The sequence below is a fragment of the Eptatretus burgeri genome, chromosome 13 (genome assembly GCF_056783735.1).
Source record: "Eptatretus burgeri isolate ZD-2024b chromosome 13, Ebu_testis_v1, whole genome shotgun sequence".
In the NCBI taxonomy this organism is placed as follows: domain Eukaryota; kingdom Metazoa; phylum Chordata; class Myxini; order Myxiniformes; family Myxinidae; genus Eptatretus; species Eptatretus burgeri.
Window position 1 is genome coordinate 82,915,212 of NC_140973.1, and position 19,347 is coordinate 82,934,558.

The following is a 19,347-nucleotide window of genomic DNA, read 5'->3' on the forward strand; positions in this document are numbered from 1 at the left end:
GGAAGATAAGAGGTGGTGGTGAACAGCTGTTTTGAAAGCCTGGAGGGAAGAATGGGAAAGAATAGAGTGAGGAAGTTTATTCCAAAGGCGGGAAAAAAGAGGAATGAAAGAGTGAAGATGAGCAGTGATTCGTGATTTTGGTAGTTTTACCAGAAGGGGGTTGTTGGCGGACCTTGAGCGCCCTGTGGAAATGTGGTGGGGACAAATCGCAGAGAGAGCAGGGGGGGGCAAGGCTGGAGAGGAGTCGGTAGAAGATAGAAAGACCACCGACCAACCTGCGGTGATTGAGTGAGAGGCCCAAAGACTCAGCTTCATTGCGGGAGATGCCGATGATCTTAAATGCCCTGGTTTCGACAGCGTGAAGCCGAAAAAGGTGGGAGGCAGGAGCACCAGCCCAGAGGGGAGAGCAGTACTCCATCAGGCTATGGACAAAAGCTTTGTAAGTGGTCAGGAGCTCAAGAGGGCCGAGGAAGGACTTAGCACGACGGAGGATTCCCAGTCGGCGACTGGCTTTTGAGGCGAGGTTGGAAATGTGACTTTCCCAGGAAAGGTCATGGCAGATAGTGAGACCTAGAAGCTTGAAAGAAAAGACTTCTTCCAGAGGATTGTTGAGAAAGTGGATGGGGGGTTTTGTAAACGGTCCTTTCGAAGAGACATAGTGAGAGTGTGAGATTTGTCTGGATTGAAAGACATGTTCCATGTGTTGGACCAGTTTGTGATTTTATCCAGATCTGCAGTGAGCGAAGAAGCTGCTGCTTGCCGGTCTGAGGGATGACAGATGGTACGGCAGAGGGTGGAGTCGTCGGCAAAGAGAAATAGAGGATTTTCCAGAGAGTCCGAGAGATCATTGATGAAAACCAGAAAAAGAACAGGGCCCAGAACGCTACCTTGAGGAACTCCAGCCTGCACAGGAAGAGGGGATGAAAGAACTCCATTTAGGGCCACACGTTGACTGCGACAGGAGAGGAAGTCTGCGAGCCATGAGTGGAGATGGCCTTGAATACCATGGGAAGAGAGTTTGGTGAGTAGGGCAGGGTGCCAGACTGTGTCAAAAGCACGTGATATGTCCAGGGATACGGCTTGGATTTCCTGTCTGGCATTGAGGACCTCCATCCATTGATGGGAGAGCAGAAGCAGGATATCCAGGGTAGAGTGACCTGGTCTGAAACCAAATTGATGATTGGAAATCAAGCCATTGGAGAAGAGGAAGGATTTCATGTCTGAAGCGATGATGGATTCCATCACCTTGCTGATGATTGGGAGAAGGCTGATTGGTCTGTAGTTACAGGGATCTGTTTTTGCACCTTTTTTATGCAGGGCAGTGATGTTAGCAGATTTCCAAGCAGATGGCAGATGACCTTGGGCAAATGAGAGGGTGAATACAACAGAGAGAGGGTGAGCAAGAGCAGCAGAGCAGGCTTTGAGGACACGTGGGCTGATGCCGTCTGGACCGGTTGCAGAATCTGACTCCAGGTTTGAAAGCAAGCTCTCCACCTTGTCAGGAGAATGGATACAGACTCCAGGGACAGTTGGGTGCGACTGGGTAAAGTGGGTAGAGATAGTGATGGGTTTAGGACACAAGATTTAGCTGCAAACACCGAGTTTAGACATTCAGCTTTATCACGTGTGGAATCAGCAGTGCGGCCATTTGAGGTAAGGGAGGGGATGGAGGGGGAACATACACCAGAAACAGATTTGATTAAACGCCACCAGGATTTTGAGGAGGGAGAGAGGTTTGAGAGTTCAGACTTGAGATGAGAAAGATGTTGTTTTCTGGCTCTCCTGAGGGTAGATACTCACTTGTTCCGAGCTTTGTGGAAAGAACTGAGATTGCCCTCAGTTGGATTTGCTTTCCATGAGGCAAATGCAAGTTGTTTCAGGACAACTGCCTCGCCACAAGCTTCAGTAAACCAAGGGCAGGAGGAAGGGTAAGACAACTGAACACGAGAGGGGATAAATCTGTGTATGAGGGAGAGCAAGTTTCTTTGAAAGAATTCCCAGGATGAGTTGATGTTTGAGAAAGTAGTGATAGGAGACCAGTCTGTAAGTTTGATGGCTGCTCGGAGACCCTGCCAGTCGGCTTGAGTGAAATGCCAGACTCGACGGCGGTGAGGTGGTTCTCTGATAACAGCCAGAGAGATGTCCACTTTGACAAGGACGTGGTCAGAAGAACCAATTGGAGCGAAGGAAGAGCAGCAGATATTGTCAGGGAAATTTGTCAAAATCAGATCCAGAAGAGATGGAGTACCATTGGTTGAGATCCGGATGTTTTGAAGAGTAGTTATAAGAATCACCTTCAATCAGAAAAACACAAGAAAAATGAGTTTAAAGTAAAGGGAGACTATTATATTGAAAACACTGATGGGGCATTTAAAGGGCACATAAAAAGAAGGATTTTTCAATTTGGAGAACCTGGGCCATCATCAATTGCTGAATCAATTGAAATAGTGAAACCTGATGTTGAAAAAGTTATTAAAGAGACATTAAAAGAAATGAAAACTTTAAAGTTTTATATGGGAATGAAAATGAATATGAAAAGACAAGATGAAGAACAAACTCCTTATATGAGAACAGATCTTCATTTTATAACATCATTTCAAGATTTTTTGAATAGTGGATTTTATAAAGAACTATCAAGACAAGAGGAGGATGTTGATAATAAAGTGGTAGGAAGTGGATTTAATATTTTAAAAAATCATCTTTTTAGATATACACATTCTAAAATCAAACCCTCTTAAAGCTTCTTCTTATATTGAATTACCAAAAAAAATAAAACTTAAGAAGGCAATTGTTAATATGAAGAACAATGATAATAAATGTTTTCTCTGGTCTGTTCTTGCTCACTTACATCCACCAAATTGTAATTCAGAAAGAGTAAAACAATATATGAAATATGAGAATACCTTGGACATTAAAGATTTTAAATTCCCAATGCCACTAACAGATATTCCTAAATTTGAGAAAAAGAATAATCTTTCTATTAATGTATATGGATTAAAGGATACAAACAACGTTCAAATATTAAATATTTCAAACAACGATAAAAATGAAGAAACACACATTGATCTTTTATATTTTAGTGTTGGAAAGAATTCACATTATACATACATCAATAATTTATCAAGATTAATCTCTTCTCAGGTATTCAGAAGAGCAAACAAAATATATCCTTGTAAGCGATGTCATAAATTCATTTCATACAAAAGAACGATTAGAGGAGGAGGAGATAGTTTACCAGCATGCTGGCACTCATTTTGCCGACCTCGGAAGGATGACAGGCCGAGTTAACCCCACCTGGTATTAATTCAACAGCTGAGTAGGATTTGAACTCAGGACCCAATGATCCGAGCCCACCACCCTAACCATTAAGCCAACACCAGGCATAATGATTAGAACAACATTCAAAATATTGTAGTAATCATAAATCAGCTGGAATTACAATGCCAAAACCTGATGAAAAGATTTATTTTGAAGATTCTAATAAATCTATCATGCACCCATTTGTGATATACCCTGATTTTGAATGTATCCTAAAAAAGATAAATCCTGCTTCTCCTAATCCAAAAGAATCATATACAAATAAATATCAAAAACACATTCCTTGTGGTTTCTGTTATTATATCAAATCATCTGTTGGAGAAAAGTATAATAAACTTGAACATTATAGTGAAAAAAAAGCTTCGCAAGAGTTTGTAAAACGATTCAAAAAGGATTGTAGAAGACAAACTAAATTAATGAAAGAAACAAATGAACCGATGAAATTAACCGAAGAAGAAAATTAGAATTTAGATAGAACAATATCTGTCTTATTTGTGAGGAGGAAATTGAGGAGCCTAAAGTTAGGGATCATTGTCATCTTACTGGTAAATATAGAGGTCCTGCTCATTCCTGTTGTAATGTTAATTATAAATTTCCTTCTCTTATTCCAGTCTTTCTTCACAACAGCACCGACTATGATACACATCTATTTATAAATTAACTTTCAAAAACACCAGGGAATATTTCTGCCATAACAAACACAAGTCAAAAGTATATTTCATTTACAAAAATGATATTCACAAAACCTTTAACTCGTATTACGTTTCTAGATTTTACAAGTTTATGGGAACACCACTAGCCTACCGAGCGTCAAATATAAGCTCCACGGGGTCTTTTCCAAATCTCAATTCATTCTTTCCAAAAGAGGAAATTCTAACTAAAGAGGAAATTCAGATTAAAGAGAGAATTCAAAGTAAAGAGGAAATTCTAATTAATGAGGAAATTAATGAAGGAATTCTAACTGAAGATGAAATTCTGATGATAAAGAAAATTCAAACAATGAGTGAAATTCTAACTAAATTGGAAATTCTGATTAAAGATGAAATTCTGATTCAAGAGGGAATTCTAACAAGAGAGGAAATTCAAGCAAGGAATGAAATACAAAGTAAAGAGAAAATTCCTACAAGTAAGGGAATTTATCCTTATGATTATATGGATTCATTTATGAGATTTAAAGAAACACAACTTCCTTTAAAAGAAAGTTTCTATCATAACCTTTATGAAGAAGAGATAAGTGATAAAGAATGTAAACACGCCCAAGAAATTTGGAAAATATTTAAGATAAAGAACCTTGGAGAATATCATGATTTTTATCTAAAAACAGATGTTTTATTGTTGGCTGATGTGTTTGAAGCTTTTAGATCACTGTGTCATTATAAAAATTGTTATGGATTAGATCCTGCCCACTATTTCACAGCTCCTGGTTTAGCTTGAAGTGCAATGTTGAAAATGACAAAACAAGATGTAGATTTAATCAGTGATGTAGATATGCTATTGATGATTGAGAAGTCTAAGAGAGGTGGAATATCACAAGTATGTTCAAAAAGATATGTTAAAGCAAATAATAAATATCTTCCAAATTATGATAGTGAAAAAGATAGTAATTATTTGATGTATTTTGATGCTAATAATTTGTATGGATGGGAATGTCTCAAACTCTGCCTTATGGTAAATTAGAGTGGGTGGAAGAAAAGGATTATGAAAAGGCTTTGATTAATATTGTTATTTCTTCTCAAGAGGAATTGAATGAAGAAGAAGAAGGTTATTATTTTGAAGTTGATTTGAGGTACCTGAGTGATCTTCATAATAAACATAAAGACCTTCCTTTTGCATGTGAGAAAGAAACCCCAAAGAAAGAATGGTTCAGTGATTATCATAAAAGTTTTAATATTAAAGGCAAATCAACAGCAAAGTTATTCACAACATTCTATGATAAAGAGGGATATGTTTTGCATCAGAGAAGCTTGAAACAGTTTTTGAGAGAATGATTGAGAGTAGCTAAAATTCATATAGTTTTAAAATTTAAACAAAGTCCTTGGATGAAAAAGAATATTAAATTCAATACAGATATGAGAACAAATACAAAAGTAAAATTTAAAGGGGAATTCTATAAATTGATGAATAATGCTGTCTTTGGAAAAACAATGGAGAATGTTAGATACAGGTAAAACATTAGATTTGCAACATCTTGGAAAGAAGTTTTGAGATTGATAAATAAACCAAGTTATGAGAGAAGAGGTTTTTTCATCGAACTTTTCTGCTATTCATATGGAAAAGGAAAGTATTGTAATGGATAAACCAATTTATATTGGAACAACAGTTCTTTATTTATCAAATATATTGATGTATGATTATTTGTATAATGGCTTAAAGAAAGAGTATGGTAAAAATGTTTCATTGTTGTATATGGACACTGATAGTTTTATCCTCGATATAAAAACTGATGATGTTTATAAGGATATGAAGAAAAATATTGGAGTATATGATACAAGTAATTTTAGGAAGAAGAGTGAGTTATTTTCAAAAAAGAATGAAAAGGTTATTGGTAAGTTTAAGGATGAGTTGGGTGGAAAAGTAATGAGTGACTATTGGATTGAGAGTAAAGGCATATGCTAATAAGTACGGTGATCAGATTGATAAGAGGTTAAGGGAATAAAGATATATGTAATAAAGAAATCAATAACTTTTAGAAATTACTATAATTGTTTGATGAATAAGAAAGAAGAATATCGGAAAATGAATACAATAAGAAGTTATAAACATCAGATATATAGTGAAGAAGTAAATGAAAAGGCATTAGGAGCTTTGATGATTAGAGATTTATCTTAGATAATGGAATAGATTGTGTTCCATATGGATATTGTATGATAGAGTTTATAGAATAGATTGTGTTTTAACGATGGAAAGATGGGTTGGGGATTTTAAGGGCTACCGCTGCGTTTTTTCACAATATATAAATGGTCAAACCAAGTATTAATCAAACTAAAGAGTGGAGAAAATCTCAGTCTTGGTATATAAATGGAAAACATAATGAATGTGAAAAATAGCAAATAAGTCTTTTTGAAAAAATAACTAAAACAAAGATAAATAAAACAAAAAAGCAAATCAATTTAAAAACTAGAAAGTTAGTGGATGTAAAAAAAAAAATTAATATCCTTGAATGGACTGAAAAACTTTGATGGTTATCAATTGAACAATGGAAAAACAATTTACTATAATCTCAAAATGATATGTGGCTCAGGAGGTAATCAGACGAGAGCATTAAGAGAAGTTTATCATTTCATAATGGCACAAAAGGGGTATCTTAAAAAAATATAAAGATTCAAATGTTTTATTTTTTAATATTTTAGATGGGGATTGTTGTGCAAAGAAAATTAAACTATTGAAGGAATTTGAGAATGAATAAATCTTTATAGGTTCAATGAGTGAGCTAAACAATATGCATTGGTTATTTGAAAAAGACTGAGAAGCAGGAGCACCAGCCCAGAGGGGAGAGCAGTCCTGCATCAGGTTGCAGATGAAAGCTTCTTCCAAAGGATTGTTAAGAAAGTGGATGGAGGAGGCGGGGGTTCTACACGGTCCTTTCGGAGAGACTTAGTGAGAGTGTGACATTTGTCCGGATTGAAAGACATGTTTCACGTGTTGGAGCAATTTGTGATTTTCCCAGATCTGCAGTGAGCGAAGAAGCTGTACCATGCCAGTCTGAGGGATGACAGATGGTAAGGCAGAGGGTGGAGTCATCAGCAAAGAGATATGGAGGATTTTCCAAAGTGTTGGATAGATCATTAATGAAAACCAGAAAAAGGACAGGGCCCAGAACGCTACCTTGAGGAACTCCAGCCTATACAGGAAGAGGGGATGAAAGAACTCCATTTAGGGCCACACGTTGACTTCGATAGGAGAGGAAGTCTGCAAGCCATGAGTTCAGATGGCCTTGGATACCATAGGAAGAGAGTTTGGTGAGCAGGGCAGGGTGCCAGACCATGTCAAAAGTACGTGATATGTCTCTGATTACATATCCGGCAATGAAGAACTCCATCCGTTGTTGGAAGAGCAGAAGCAGCATATCCAGGGTAGAGTGACCTGGTCTGAAACCAAATTGAAGATCGGAAATCAAGCCATTGGAGAAGAGGAAGGATTTCATGTCTGAATCGATGATGGATTCCATAACCTTGCTGATATTTGGCAGAATGCTGATTGGTCTGTAGTTGCAGGGATCTGTTTTTGTACCATTTTTATGCAGGGCAATAATGTTTGCTGATTTCCAAGCAGATGGCAGATGACCTTGAGCAAATTATAGGGTGAATAGAACAGAGAGAGGGTGATAAAAAGCAGAAGAGCAAGTTTTTAGGACACGTGGGCTGATGCTGTCTGGACCGGTTGCAGAATCTGAGTTGAGGTTTGACAGCAAGCTCTCCACCTTGTCAGGAGAAAAGGACACAGAGTCCAAGGACAGTTTTGTGCGACTGGGTAAGGTGGGTAGTGAAAGCGATGGGTTTTGGACACAAGATTTACCTGCAAACACCGAGTTTAGGCATTCAGCCTTTTCACGTGCGGTATCAGCAGTGTGGCCATTTGAGGTAAGGGTGGGATGCAGAGGGAACAAACACCAGAAACAGATTTGATTAGATGCCACCAAGATTTTAAGGAGGGAGAGAGGTTTGAAAGTTCGGACTTGAACTTAGAATTATGTTGTTTTCTGGCTATCCTGAGGGTAGATACACCCTTGTTCCGAGCTTTATGGAAGGAACTGAGATTTCCCTCATTTGGGTTTGCTTTCCATGAGGCAAAGGCAAGTTGTTTCAGGACAACTGCCTCACCACAAGCTTCAATGAATCAAGGGCGGGAGAAAGGGTTGGACAACTGAAGACAAGAGGGGATAAATCTGTGCATGAGGGCGAGCAAGTTTCTTTGAAAGAATTCCCAGGATGAGTTGATGTTGGAGAAAGTCTATAAATTTGATTGCTACTTGGAGACCCTGCCAATCGGCTTGAGTGAAACGGCAGACTCAACGGCGGTGAGGTGGTTCTCTGAAAATAGCCAGAGAGATGTCCACTTTGACAAGGATGTAGTCAGAAGAACCGATTGGAGCGGGGTAAGAGCAGCAGATATTTTCAGGGAAATTTGTCAAAATCAGATCCAGAAGAGATGGAGGTTGAGATCCAAAATCAGATCCAGAAGAGATGGAGTACTATTGGTTGAGATCCGGGTCGGGAAGTTGACCGATTTTGTCAATCCCAATGAGTCGCAGAAAGCTTTTGCTGAAGTGCCATGACAGGTGAGAGAGGTACCCACACCTAGCCAACTGGCATGATGACAATTGAAGTCGCCACGTATGAGGAAAAGAGAGTTTGGATGAGAAGATAGAAGTTGGTCAATGTTTTCGGATAGTGAGGTGTAGATGGAGTCATCATTGTTTGGTGGACGGTACAGTACACATATAAGCATGAGGTGGGAGTGGAGGGGAAGCCATAGCCAGATGTATTCCTGGGGGTGCGGGGGGAGTGAGGGCAGTGCATGGAGAGTGAGGAATAGAGTCTTTGATGAAGAGAGCAACTCCTCCACCAGGCCGAGGCTCAGGTCTGTCATACTGGAGGAGGGAGTATCCAGGGAGAGATACTTGGGAATCAGAGATGTCTTGAGGGAGGAAAGTTTCTGTTTGGCAGATTATGTCTGGTTTGTCAGTGGCAACCTGTATGGAAAGATCTGTAAGGTTTGAGCGAAGGCCCTGGATATTTGAGGTCCACACTGTTAATGAAGAGGGAGGGGAGGAGGATTTGGGTGCAGGGGGTGGGAGGGGAGGGGGAGCGTACAACAAGGTACAAGAGGGGTGGAGGTAAGGAGGGTTGTTGAAGGAGTGTGAGATTGCAGAATAGCTCGGGGAGGGGGCCGGATGAGGAGGAGAAAAGTCTCTGTGGTTGTGGGGGAGAGGGTGGACAAGAGAGTGGGCAGAAGGCGGTTGAGCATTTGAGGAGGTGGAGTGAAGAGATGGAGGTGAGAGGGCAGTGGAAGGAGGCAGCTTTGTGGATGAGAGGGGGGGGGGAAACTTTGAGAATCGTGAGTGTGGGGATGAATGGTGGGAGAAGGGTGAGTGTGGGGATGAATGGTGGGAGAAGGGTGAGTGGGGAGAGTTGAGGGAGAAAGGTGAGGAGGGAGTTTTTGAGAGAGGTGAGAGGGAGGCTTGGAGGGAGAAGAGTGGGATGGTTGCTTTGAGAGTGAGGGGTGAGAGGGGTGAGTTGGAGCTGAAATTGGAAAAAAAAAAGAATGGTTGATGGAAAGTGAACATTCATAGCAAACTGGGTTTTTTAAGTTTTAGTTCAGAGATGCGATTAAACACATTTCTTGAGGGATGCAATAAAGGTGAATTCAGAGAATGGAGAGAAGAAATGCTGTAACAGTTGGATTTTTTAGGCAAGGTATGAAGGAAAGGTCGAATTGAGAACAGTCTGTTTAAATAGTAGAAGAGTAGTGCATTATGATACAGTAAAGAGTACCACATGTGTGAAAGAGGAAGATGAAGCATTATAAGAGATTGTTTTTATTATTTTTATTTTTATTATTATTATTCTTGTTTGAGAAAGTTTTCATCAGATTAGATGATGGAAGTGTAGAAAAAAATCGTGATGTGAATGGGGAAATAGGATCGGTAAACGCAGGGGGTGGAAACAGATCACGTGGTTACGGGAGAAGCACCTGGCTATGGGAGGTGTATTGTCAAAAGTGAAATTATTTATTTTAAATAAGGATTGCGTATCATTCGGAAAAGGGAAGGTTGAAGTAAAATTGTGGAGGTGTATGGTGAATTTGGACGGAAAATGCAGTGTGAAGCTGCTGGGTCGATGAAAAATATCAGGAAGAGTGGGAGAGAGATGTGGTTACAGGTTTCGAGATTGAAAGGATACAAGGAAGATTATTATTTTTTGATGTGTTTTTGAAGAACAGGTAAGATTCGGGAATGGAAGGTTGTCGGAAGAAATTGTGAAGGTAATGGCGAGAGAGGGTCAGCTCAGTCGAATAAAGATGGTGTGCCGGCAAGAGGAAGAAGAAGAAGAGGAAGAAGAAGAAGAAGAAGAAGAAAGATCGGGACTCATGAGTGTGCAAGGAGAAAGGTATTTTTTTGGGGGGGGGGGATTGAAGACAATAAATAGAGTGCTTAGTTGAGAGGGATGGGCGACGTTGGGAAAGTGGGGAAGATAGAAATTGAAGGTAATGGGGAGAAAATACAAATAAACATGATCGTACACCGAGGGGAGGGATGGGTAGACCTCAGGTGCCCGGTAAGACAAGTTCACCGAAAACACACAAAATAGCACGATTTTTGAAACAAAACCGAATTAGGAACACACAGTAACATGTAGGTAAGAAAATAAACAGTTGAAATGGGACAGATAATGACCGGAAACTTAACTTTGAGATCATCAGCAGAGAGCCCCGAAGGAGACCTGCCAACACTCCAAACCCAGAGCCGGAAGATATATGAACCAGTATAATTATAAAGGACACAAGCATGAAGAGCAAAATGGCCTTCTCCTACCTCACAATTTCTTTGTTTGTCCTTGTACATCCATCTATAAAAGAGGGCTAAAACGATGGAAAAATAATACTTGCCAGAGGTGGACTCACTAATCGGTGGGACTTGGTTTATCTATACTATAAGGGAGACGTGTGTGTGTGTGTGTGTGTGTGTGTGTGTGTGTGTGTGTGTGTGTGTGTGTGTGTGTGTGTGTGTGTGTGTGTGTGTGTGTGTGTGTGTGTGTGTGTGTGTGTGTGTGTGTGTGTGTGTGTGTGTGTGTGTGTCTTTTGCCATTTTTCTCTGAGATGTCCAAACGGATCTTCATCAAACTTTCAGAGGTTCATCAGTGAGTGCTGGGGAGTGTTTTAGCCAAAAATCAGTTTTGCAAATTTTGTAAAAGAACTGATTTTTTTTTTAATTGCCCGATAGTGCCAGGCCTTTGTAGGTGATATTAATTGATCCCCAACGCCATTCTTTACACACACACACACACACACACACACACACACACACACACACACACACACACACACACACACACAAATTGATTTCTTCAAAATGCCAACAGGATTGGCACAGCACCAGGCAACGTCCGGGTACCCTTGCTAGTTAAAGATATAACAAAATGAGTAAAGATAAAACTTTATTCAGGAGTTGTACCATCTACCTGCAGGTGTGGATGAAGCTTTTAATATTTTATTTATCTATTTATTTTTGCTGATATTAGGTTATGTTACAGGCACAATGTAGAGACTTTCAACTCAACATTCTTCCAACTTTTTTTTGTTTCCATCTCTACTTTTATGAACAACTTTCTCTGTTTGAAACAAGCTGTTAGTTTTTTTTATGGTGTTAAAGAAGTACATACACATGGTTGTTGAAGCACAATGTAGGTCCCAGGACGTTGGCAGCACCACTGACCACAGTAAAAGGAAAATGCTTATCAGGGCAAGGCATTTGGGTGTTGCATACCGTGAGCCCAGCTTCAGCTGTAAAACCAGCAATCACACAATGCGATCAGCATCAGTTCTGCTCTCGACAAATCCCAAAGGGGAATGGTTGAATGGTAAGAGCATTGAATCGTTTCAGGAAAACTATCAGCTTATCGATAAAATCCAAGCTAGCTTACTAAATGTGTGTGTGTGTGTGTGACTCAGAGAGAAGGCAATATGCCTGCACCACTTTGTCTGGTAACCCTCGCCGAAGGAGAGGGTATTGCGTTTGGGTCCGTTTGTTTGTCTCTGCAAGCGCTTGTCGGATTGAGGCGAAATTTTCAACATCGGTGCAACCACTCATGTAGAATGTTTCAATCATAATTATGACGTCATAGGTCACGTGGTGTGGCAGCCATGTTGGAAAAACGGAAAATTTGGACCTCTATCTCTGAAACTGCACCACAGAAAAAATTGAAACTTGGCAATCACAACTACTCCTCATGGGGAATAAGTGTGATTTTCTTATGATATCATATGTGCCTTCGTTATGACGTAATAATTGCAGATGTAAGACGCTACATATGATCAGTATGAAAGGTTTTGAGGGTCATCTTGGGATAAAATGGTCCACAGAAATTTTTTGATGTCATCGGTTACGTGATTCTGCAGCCATATTTTTTTTAAAAAAAATAACCTTCAAAAACCTTATCTGAAGTGACTGGAACCGCTTCATAATGTGTTCTCTGGAACTGCTTAATCAATAGGCGTGAAACTTCACAATTATGATCCAGTAGTGATGGGGAAAACAGGTTTTAAATTTCAACTTGATTGAATGCATGGTCTGGCAGCCTGATTTATTTAAAAAATTTTGATCTGGGTTCTTTTATAAATTTCTTTATTTTTGAATGCGGCTCACTTGGCTGTACCTGGATGGGAATGAGGGTAGAGCAGTAGCTTCTGAAATGTGAATCTTATCCAGGATCCTCCTGATGAGTTCATCTTTGCTTTTTGCTTGTTTGGGTTCCTTCTGATTACTCTAATGCAGGATTGTACCTATTTGGTCTTCCATTTGATTTGAAATGAATTGAATTGATTTTAATCCCATTCTGAATTCAATTGAATATTAATGAAAAACGTCATGGGTCATGGTCAGGTGCCCAATCAAAGTGGGGTTGCATCAAAGCGGGACATCTTGGTACCCGGTCATCACTGCCTGCAGTTAAAAAGTGACAGTTCTAATTATGTCTCTTTTTAATTATTTAACACACCAGGACACAAACATCACAGAAAACAAGTCCTGGAGAGGGTCTGCAATCTCTGATTGCTCTTCTTCTTGTTTCTACATGTGTTGCCATACCATAAAGTGTAGTTATCTCTCAATGCCTTCACGGCAACTTCGGATGGAAATTGAATGAAAACTATGGAGAAAGACAACATCACAGTCCCCATAACGAAATGACAAAATACACCGATGTTCCTCTCATATGCTTTACTTTTCCGAATTGTCATTTAAAGATTATGTACAAGAATATTCATTGGATTTGAAACTACCTTCCACTTTGAGTCAAAAGTTTCCTTTGGATCTTTTCAACTTACATGATGGCAGGTCTTTTTCTTGGTCTGTTGAATAGAAGAGCAGCTTTGTTAGCAATTTTTCACTTTGTTTTAATCATTAAATAGTGTGCTTTCATCGTTGTTGCATTAAGTTTACACAGTGTGAGCTTGGCATGTGTAGTTTCATAGACTAACTAGAACAGCACTCAGAAGAGAGCATACCTCTGACAGGCTGAACAGTTTATGTATCGGAGCCCACCGATACGTCGGATCTTGATCCAGACCAGAACCAAAATCTAATCAATTCATCCTTGTGACACTTCCAACCTGCCCACCAATTTCAACCGGATCCAACTACAACTTTTTGAGATATCCTGCACACAAACAAACAAACAAACAAACAGACAGACAAACAAACACGAAGACGTCGTGCAGAGCACGATACTTACAAAATCCATAAAACAAATTTGACCTCAACAACAATTGGTGGTTGAATTCAATGACCAAATATGCAAATCCTCTTCAAATATCAAGTGAATTGGACGAAAATTGACTATTTTAGAAATTCGGCCTATGTTGGCCTTTTGGCCGATGTGGAACTCCAAAAAATGTGTGGTTGAATTCAGTGACCTGAGATGCATATGCTTTTCAAATTTCAAGTTAATCGGATGAAAATTGAGGATTTTAGAAATCTTGGACCTATACTCTTGAACAGAACATTGGAACTGCCAAAGCAGTTTTTCCTTGGCTATTTGGCACAATTTTAGACAGGTCACCACTACAACCATTTCTTGGAGCACAGCTGTGCAACTAATGCTGTGCCCCTCTACCAGTACACTGGTACTCATTTTGCCAACCTCAGGAGGATGACAGGTTGAGTCAACCCCACCTGGTGTTAACACAGCAGCCAATTGGGCTTGAACTCAGGACCCTAAGACCTCAAGCTAGCCCCCCTAACCACTAAGCCAACACCAGGCTATATTTTAGAAATACCAACTTAGTTGTTGATCTTGAGCCGATGTTGACCTTTTTGTCCATCCATCCATTGGGACCATACTCTGTGCAGAGCGTTGGTGCTGCTTAAACAGTCTCCTTGTCTATTAGGCACAATCCTGGATGGGTCGCCACTCTGACACAGGATACCAGCATGCTGGCGCTCATTTTGCCGACCTCGGAAGGATGACAGGTCGAGTTAACCACACCTGGTATTAATTCAACAGCTGAGCGGGATTTGAACTCAAGACCCTAGGATCCCAAACCCACCACTCTAACCATTAAGCCAACACCAGGCATTTTGGTCCATGTTGACCTAAAAATAATTGGTGGTTGAATTCAGTGAAATGAAATATAAATCCTCTTCAAATTTCAAGTCAATTGGATGAAAATTGAGGATTTCAGAAATATGAACTTAGTTGTTGACCTTGGGTGTATTTTGACCTTTTGGTCAATGTTGACCTCAAAAATGATTGGCCCTTTGAATTCATTGACCAGAAATATAAATCCTCTTCAAATTTCAAGTCATTTGGATGAAAATTGAGGATTTTAGAAATCTCACCTAAGTTGCTGACCTTTGGCCTATGTTGGCCTTTTGACTTCAAAAACAATAGCCTTCTTCGTTATGACAGACTCTACCATCTGATGAAGTTTCGTGAAGATCGGTTTAAAATTTTGACCTGTAGGTGATAAACAGACAGACAGACGGAATAACAAAATGGACTAACCAATATACTTGAAAAATCTAAGATTTTCCAAGTACCAAACAACCACAAAGGGGTGAAAACATAACCTCCATCTTCGGTGCCAGAGGTAATGAGGTTTTATCATGCCCTTTGAAATTTAGCCTGATAATTAATAGCAAGAGATTTGGAAAAAAAAATAATTTGTCCTGGAAAATATTGATACCCCAAAACATTTCAGATTTTATTTTTTACGAGAACATTGACATTGTATTTCATACAAGCTGATCGGACAGCTTTTCGGAAGTGAGCTGTCTAGTTCTGGATTATATTCCTCACCTGACTATAACCTTCTCCTTGGTGTTTCACATTAATGGGTGTGCCATCCTTTGGAGGAGGATGTTATTCTGGGTGCATCATCTGCTAGTTGGTGGATGGAAATTTTTTTCGAAAAGAATAGGTCGTTGTGTGTCCATACTCTGACCCAATTCCTACCCTAACTTTCAGCACCCTGCTGGGTTAGTACTCAGACTGCTGTGTACAGAGAAGGCTGGGGCAAGTTATGGGTTCACAATTGCCATAATGGTGGAAGTTATAATTAAACAGCCTCTAAAATTTTAAAAACATTAAATTTATATACAGTATTTCAATTAAAAACAAAGTGTTGATCGTTTTAATAACATATCAAATCTCGAGCCAAGGGACTGCCAGGATAACTGAGAGGTATGCACACTCTCCTTTGAGCTGTCTTTCTTGGGTTTGAATGTTGATCCAGCTGTAAGTTTTCATCCTATTGTTTTGCGTGCAGGGCCAGGAATCAACGTGTGCACCATCTACTGGGAGAACGTGAACTGTGTGCCATCCACCAAGAGGACATTGACAGTGTGCCGTCCACCGGGAGAACATTGATTGTTCGCCATCCACCGGGAGGACATTGATTGTTCGCCATCCACCGGGAGGACATTGATTGTTCGCCATCCACCGGGGGGACATTGATTGGTCGCCATCCACCGGGAGGACATTGATTGGTCGCCATTCACCGGGAGGACATTGATTGTTCACCGTCCACCGGGAGGACATTGATTGTTCGCCATCCACTGAGAGGACATTGATTGTTCGCCATCCACTGAGAGGACATTGATTGGTCGCCATTCACCGGGAGGATATTGATTGTTCACCATCCACCGGGAAGACATTGATTGTTCGCCGTCCACTGAGAAGACATTGATTGTTCGCCATCCAGCGGGAGGACATTGACTGTGCGCCCTCCACCGGGAGGACATTGATTGGTCGCCATTCACTGAGAGGACATTGATTGTTCGCCATCCACTGAGAAGACATTGATTGGTCGCCATTCACCGAGAGGACATTGATTGTTCGCCATCCACTGAGAGGACATTGATTGTTCGCCATCCACTGAGATGACATTGATTGTTCACCGTCCACCGAGAGGACATTAACTGTGCGCCGTCCACCGAGAGGATATTAACTGTGGACCATCCACTGGGAAGACATTGACTGTGCACCATCCACCGGGAGGACATTGACTGTTCGCTGTCCACTGAGAGGATATTAACTGTTCGCCGTCCACCGAGAGGACATTAACTGTGCGCCGTCCACCGAGAGGATATTAAGTGTTTGCCGTCCACTGAGAGGACATTAACTGTGCGCCGTCCACTGAGAGGACATTAACTGTTCGCCGTCCACCGAGAGGACATTAACTGTGCGCCGTCCACCAAGAGGATATTAAGTGTTTGCCGTCCACTGAGAGGACATTAACTGTGCGCCGTCCACTGAGAGGACATTAACTGTTCGCCGTCCACCGAGAGGACATTAACTGTGCGCCGTCCACCGAGAGGATATTAACTGTGCGCCATCCACCGAGAGGACATTAACTGTGCACCATCCACTGGGAGGACATTGACTGTTCACCGTCCACCGGAAGGACATTGATTGTTTGCTGTCCACTGAGAGGACATTAAATGTGTGCCGTCCACCAGGAGGACATCCATTGTTCGCTGTCCACCGGGAGGACATTGACTGTTCGCCATCCACCGAGAGGACATTGACCGTGCACCATCCACCAGAAGGACATTAAGCTGGAGGACCTCGCTTGCCCGCATTGGTTGTTGTTCAACATTAAATATCTCACTGCCTTTTGTGACGCATATGCAAGTTATTGCTGGCAACCTCAACAAATGACAAATTCCTGCCCAAATTACCTGCAGTCAAACTTCAGGCATAGTTAGCTGGATCGTGAAAGACTTTAACGGAAATGTTCCGTGGCCAATGTTGTCGTAAGTTGAGATCGTTTGTGCTGCCACATACAGTAAGCAGTAAATCAAATCCAGATTTGCTATTAATAACGAGTCAACAAAATCTAATTAATTATTATCTATGTTGAAGTGAAAAAGCCTTAAAATGTCATTGTGCTCATATTCAAGGAATGCCAAGTTGCGGGGAAACGAAGATTGCTCAAGTATTCTTGTCACACCATCATGACTGTGAAGTCGATAATCCATGAAACTTTCTTTGAGATGCTGAGAATGTTGTTGTTCGTTGTTATTTATTTACATTATCTCACTTCAGTAGGTGTAGAGACATTTCATGACCTGTGGTTGTCAAGGTTTTTCGTGGACAGGTCCGTTATTCCATCGCAGGGTGTTGCCGAAACAGCCATCAACCAGAGGCAGGGATTTGGCCAGGATAGACAGACAGACAAAGACTTGCTCTTTCGGAAGGACACCACAAGGAGGTTGAGAGCATCTGCAAGCAAAATGCTTGCAGAGGACACATCCAGAAAAAGGTCCCTTCTTCAAAATTTGTCTCAGCGTTTTCTAATCGAGTTGGACAAACGACTGTCGCAATATAGAGGTTGACAAATTGAATAAGACACAATTGCAAAAGCATCAGAGCCAAAATTGGCTCATCCCTTTAATTACCTCTTTCGAAGATGTAAATCTCAATTTTTCGAAGGAGTTTCCAGAAAAACACAACAGCAATGGTCAACAGCAGCCCTTTCAACAACCCTGCACACAGTCACACATAGGAATGAAACAGAATGCACATAATTATTTTGATAAAGATTATTAGACCTTGGGCAGAATACCAGGAAAGGGGGGAGAGGAGCAAAGAGCGAAACGAAGGAAAGACTTGCAATAAAACGAATTTAATGATTGGCAATTTGGGAAAACAACTTTAATAGTCATTGACGTCATGGAAATATGTTGGAAAGAAAGTCGATCAATAAAATTAAAGTTACTGTCACTATTGGTCATTGTATTGTACTCATATAATGTGTGATATTACAGGGGGAAGGTGAACAATTCATACAGCACTTGGGAACTGACCAGTGGTGCTCATAATCATCCAACTATATCAATATCTGTATGTGTGTGTGTGTGTGTGTGTGTGTGTGTGTGTGTGTGTGTGTGTGTGTGTGTGTGTGTGTGTGTGTGTGTGTGTGTGTGTGTGTGTGTGTGTGTGTGTGTGTGTGTGTGTGTGTGTGTGTGTGTGTGTGTACGTCTGAAAATCATGGAAAACGGGAAGAGCACTCTTAAACGTCGTGATGTCGCTAGATGTGCCTTCACCAACATTATTACATCATCATGCACACTTGTACTAAGTTTGATTTCAATCCCTGAACCCAGATTCAAAATATTAAACAAGAAAAAGAGCAATCAGAGATCGTAAACCCTCGCCAGGACTTGTTTTGTGTGGTGTTTGTGTAGTTATGTATGGTGTAGTTATGTGTGGTGTATTTTGTGTTCTGGTGTGTTACGTAATTAATAAGAGACATAATTAGAACTGCCACTTTATAACTGCTGGCAGTGATGACCAGGTACCAAGATGTCCCGCTTTGATGCAACCCCACTTTTATCGGACACCTGACACTCACCTATGATGCTTTTCATTATTATTCAATTGAATTTAGGGTGGGATTAAAATAAATTCAATTCAGATCAAAAGGAAAACCAAATTGGTACAAGTCCTGCATTGGAGTCATCAGAAGGAACCCAAACGTCAACAGGAAGAACCTGCAGAGGATTCGGGTTTCAGCTGCTACTCCTCTACCCTCAAACCCATGCAAGCACAGCCAAGTGAGTCTTATTCAAAAAAAGAAAATCAAAAAAATCAAAAAGAACCCAGATCAAAATATTGAATAATTCTGGCTACCAGAGCATGCATTCAATCAAGTTGAAATTTAAAACACTTGAAGCACCCGCTCCCTATTGGAGCTGTCAAGGGGGTCATGTTATTATATTATGCCTATTTTACTCCAAGGGGTCCCAGGATTACACACTCAAAAAATGGTTTCAATCTGTTCAGCTGTTTTTGCGGTACCTGGGAA

The 19,347-nt window shown here is 40.6% G+C and overlaps 1 protein-coding gene across 2 annotated transcripts in view; it reads right to left on the reverse strand.

Moving 5' to 3' along the window:
• LOC147014921 (protein FAM3C-like) overlaps nt 1-19,347 on the reverse strand; it is a 69,008-nt gene that overhangs the window by 40,302 nt on the left and 9,359 nt on the right. For both annotated transcript variants that reach the window (XR_015050947.1, XM_085853392.1), the window contains exons 2-4: nt 17,939-18,025; nt 13,363-13,386; nt 11,700-11,820 (exon numbers count right to left, since the gene is read on the reverse strand). Coding sequence is in view for 1 of the 2 variants with exons in the window: in XM_085853392.1 (XP_085709518.1) it covers nt 11,700-11,820; nt 13,363-13,386; nt 17,939-18,025 (232 nt within the window). In the remaining variant the exon portion in view is untranslated. The remainder of the gene's footprint in view (nt 1-11,699; nt 11,821-13,362; nt 13,387-17,938; nt 18,026-19,347) is intronic.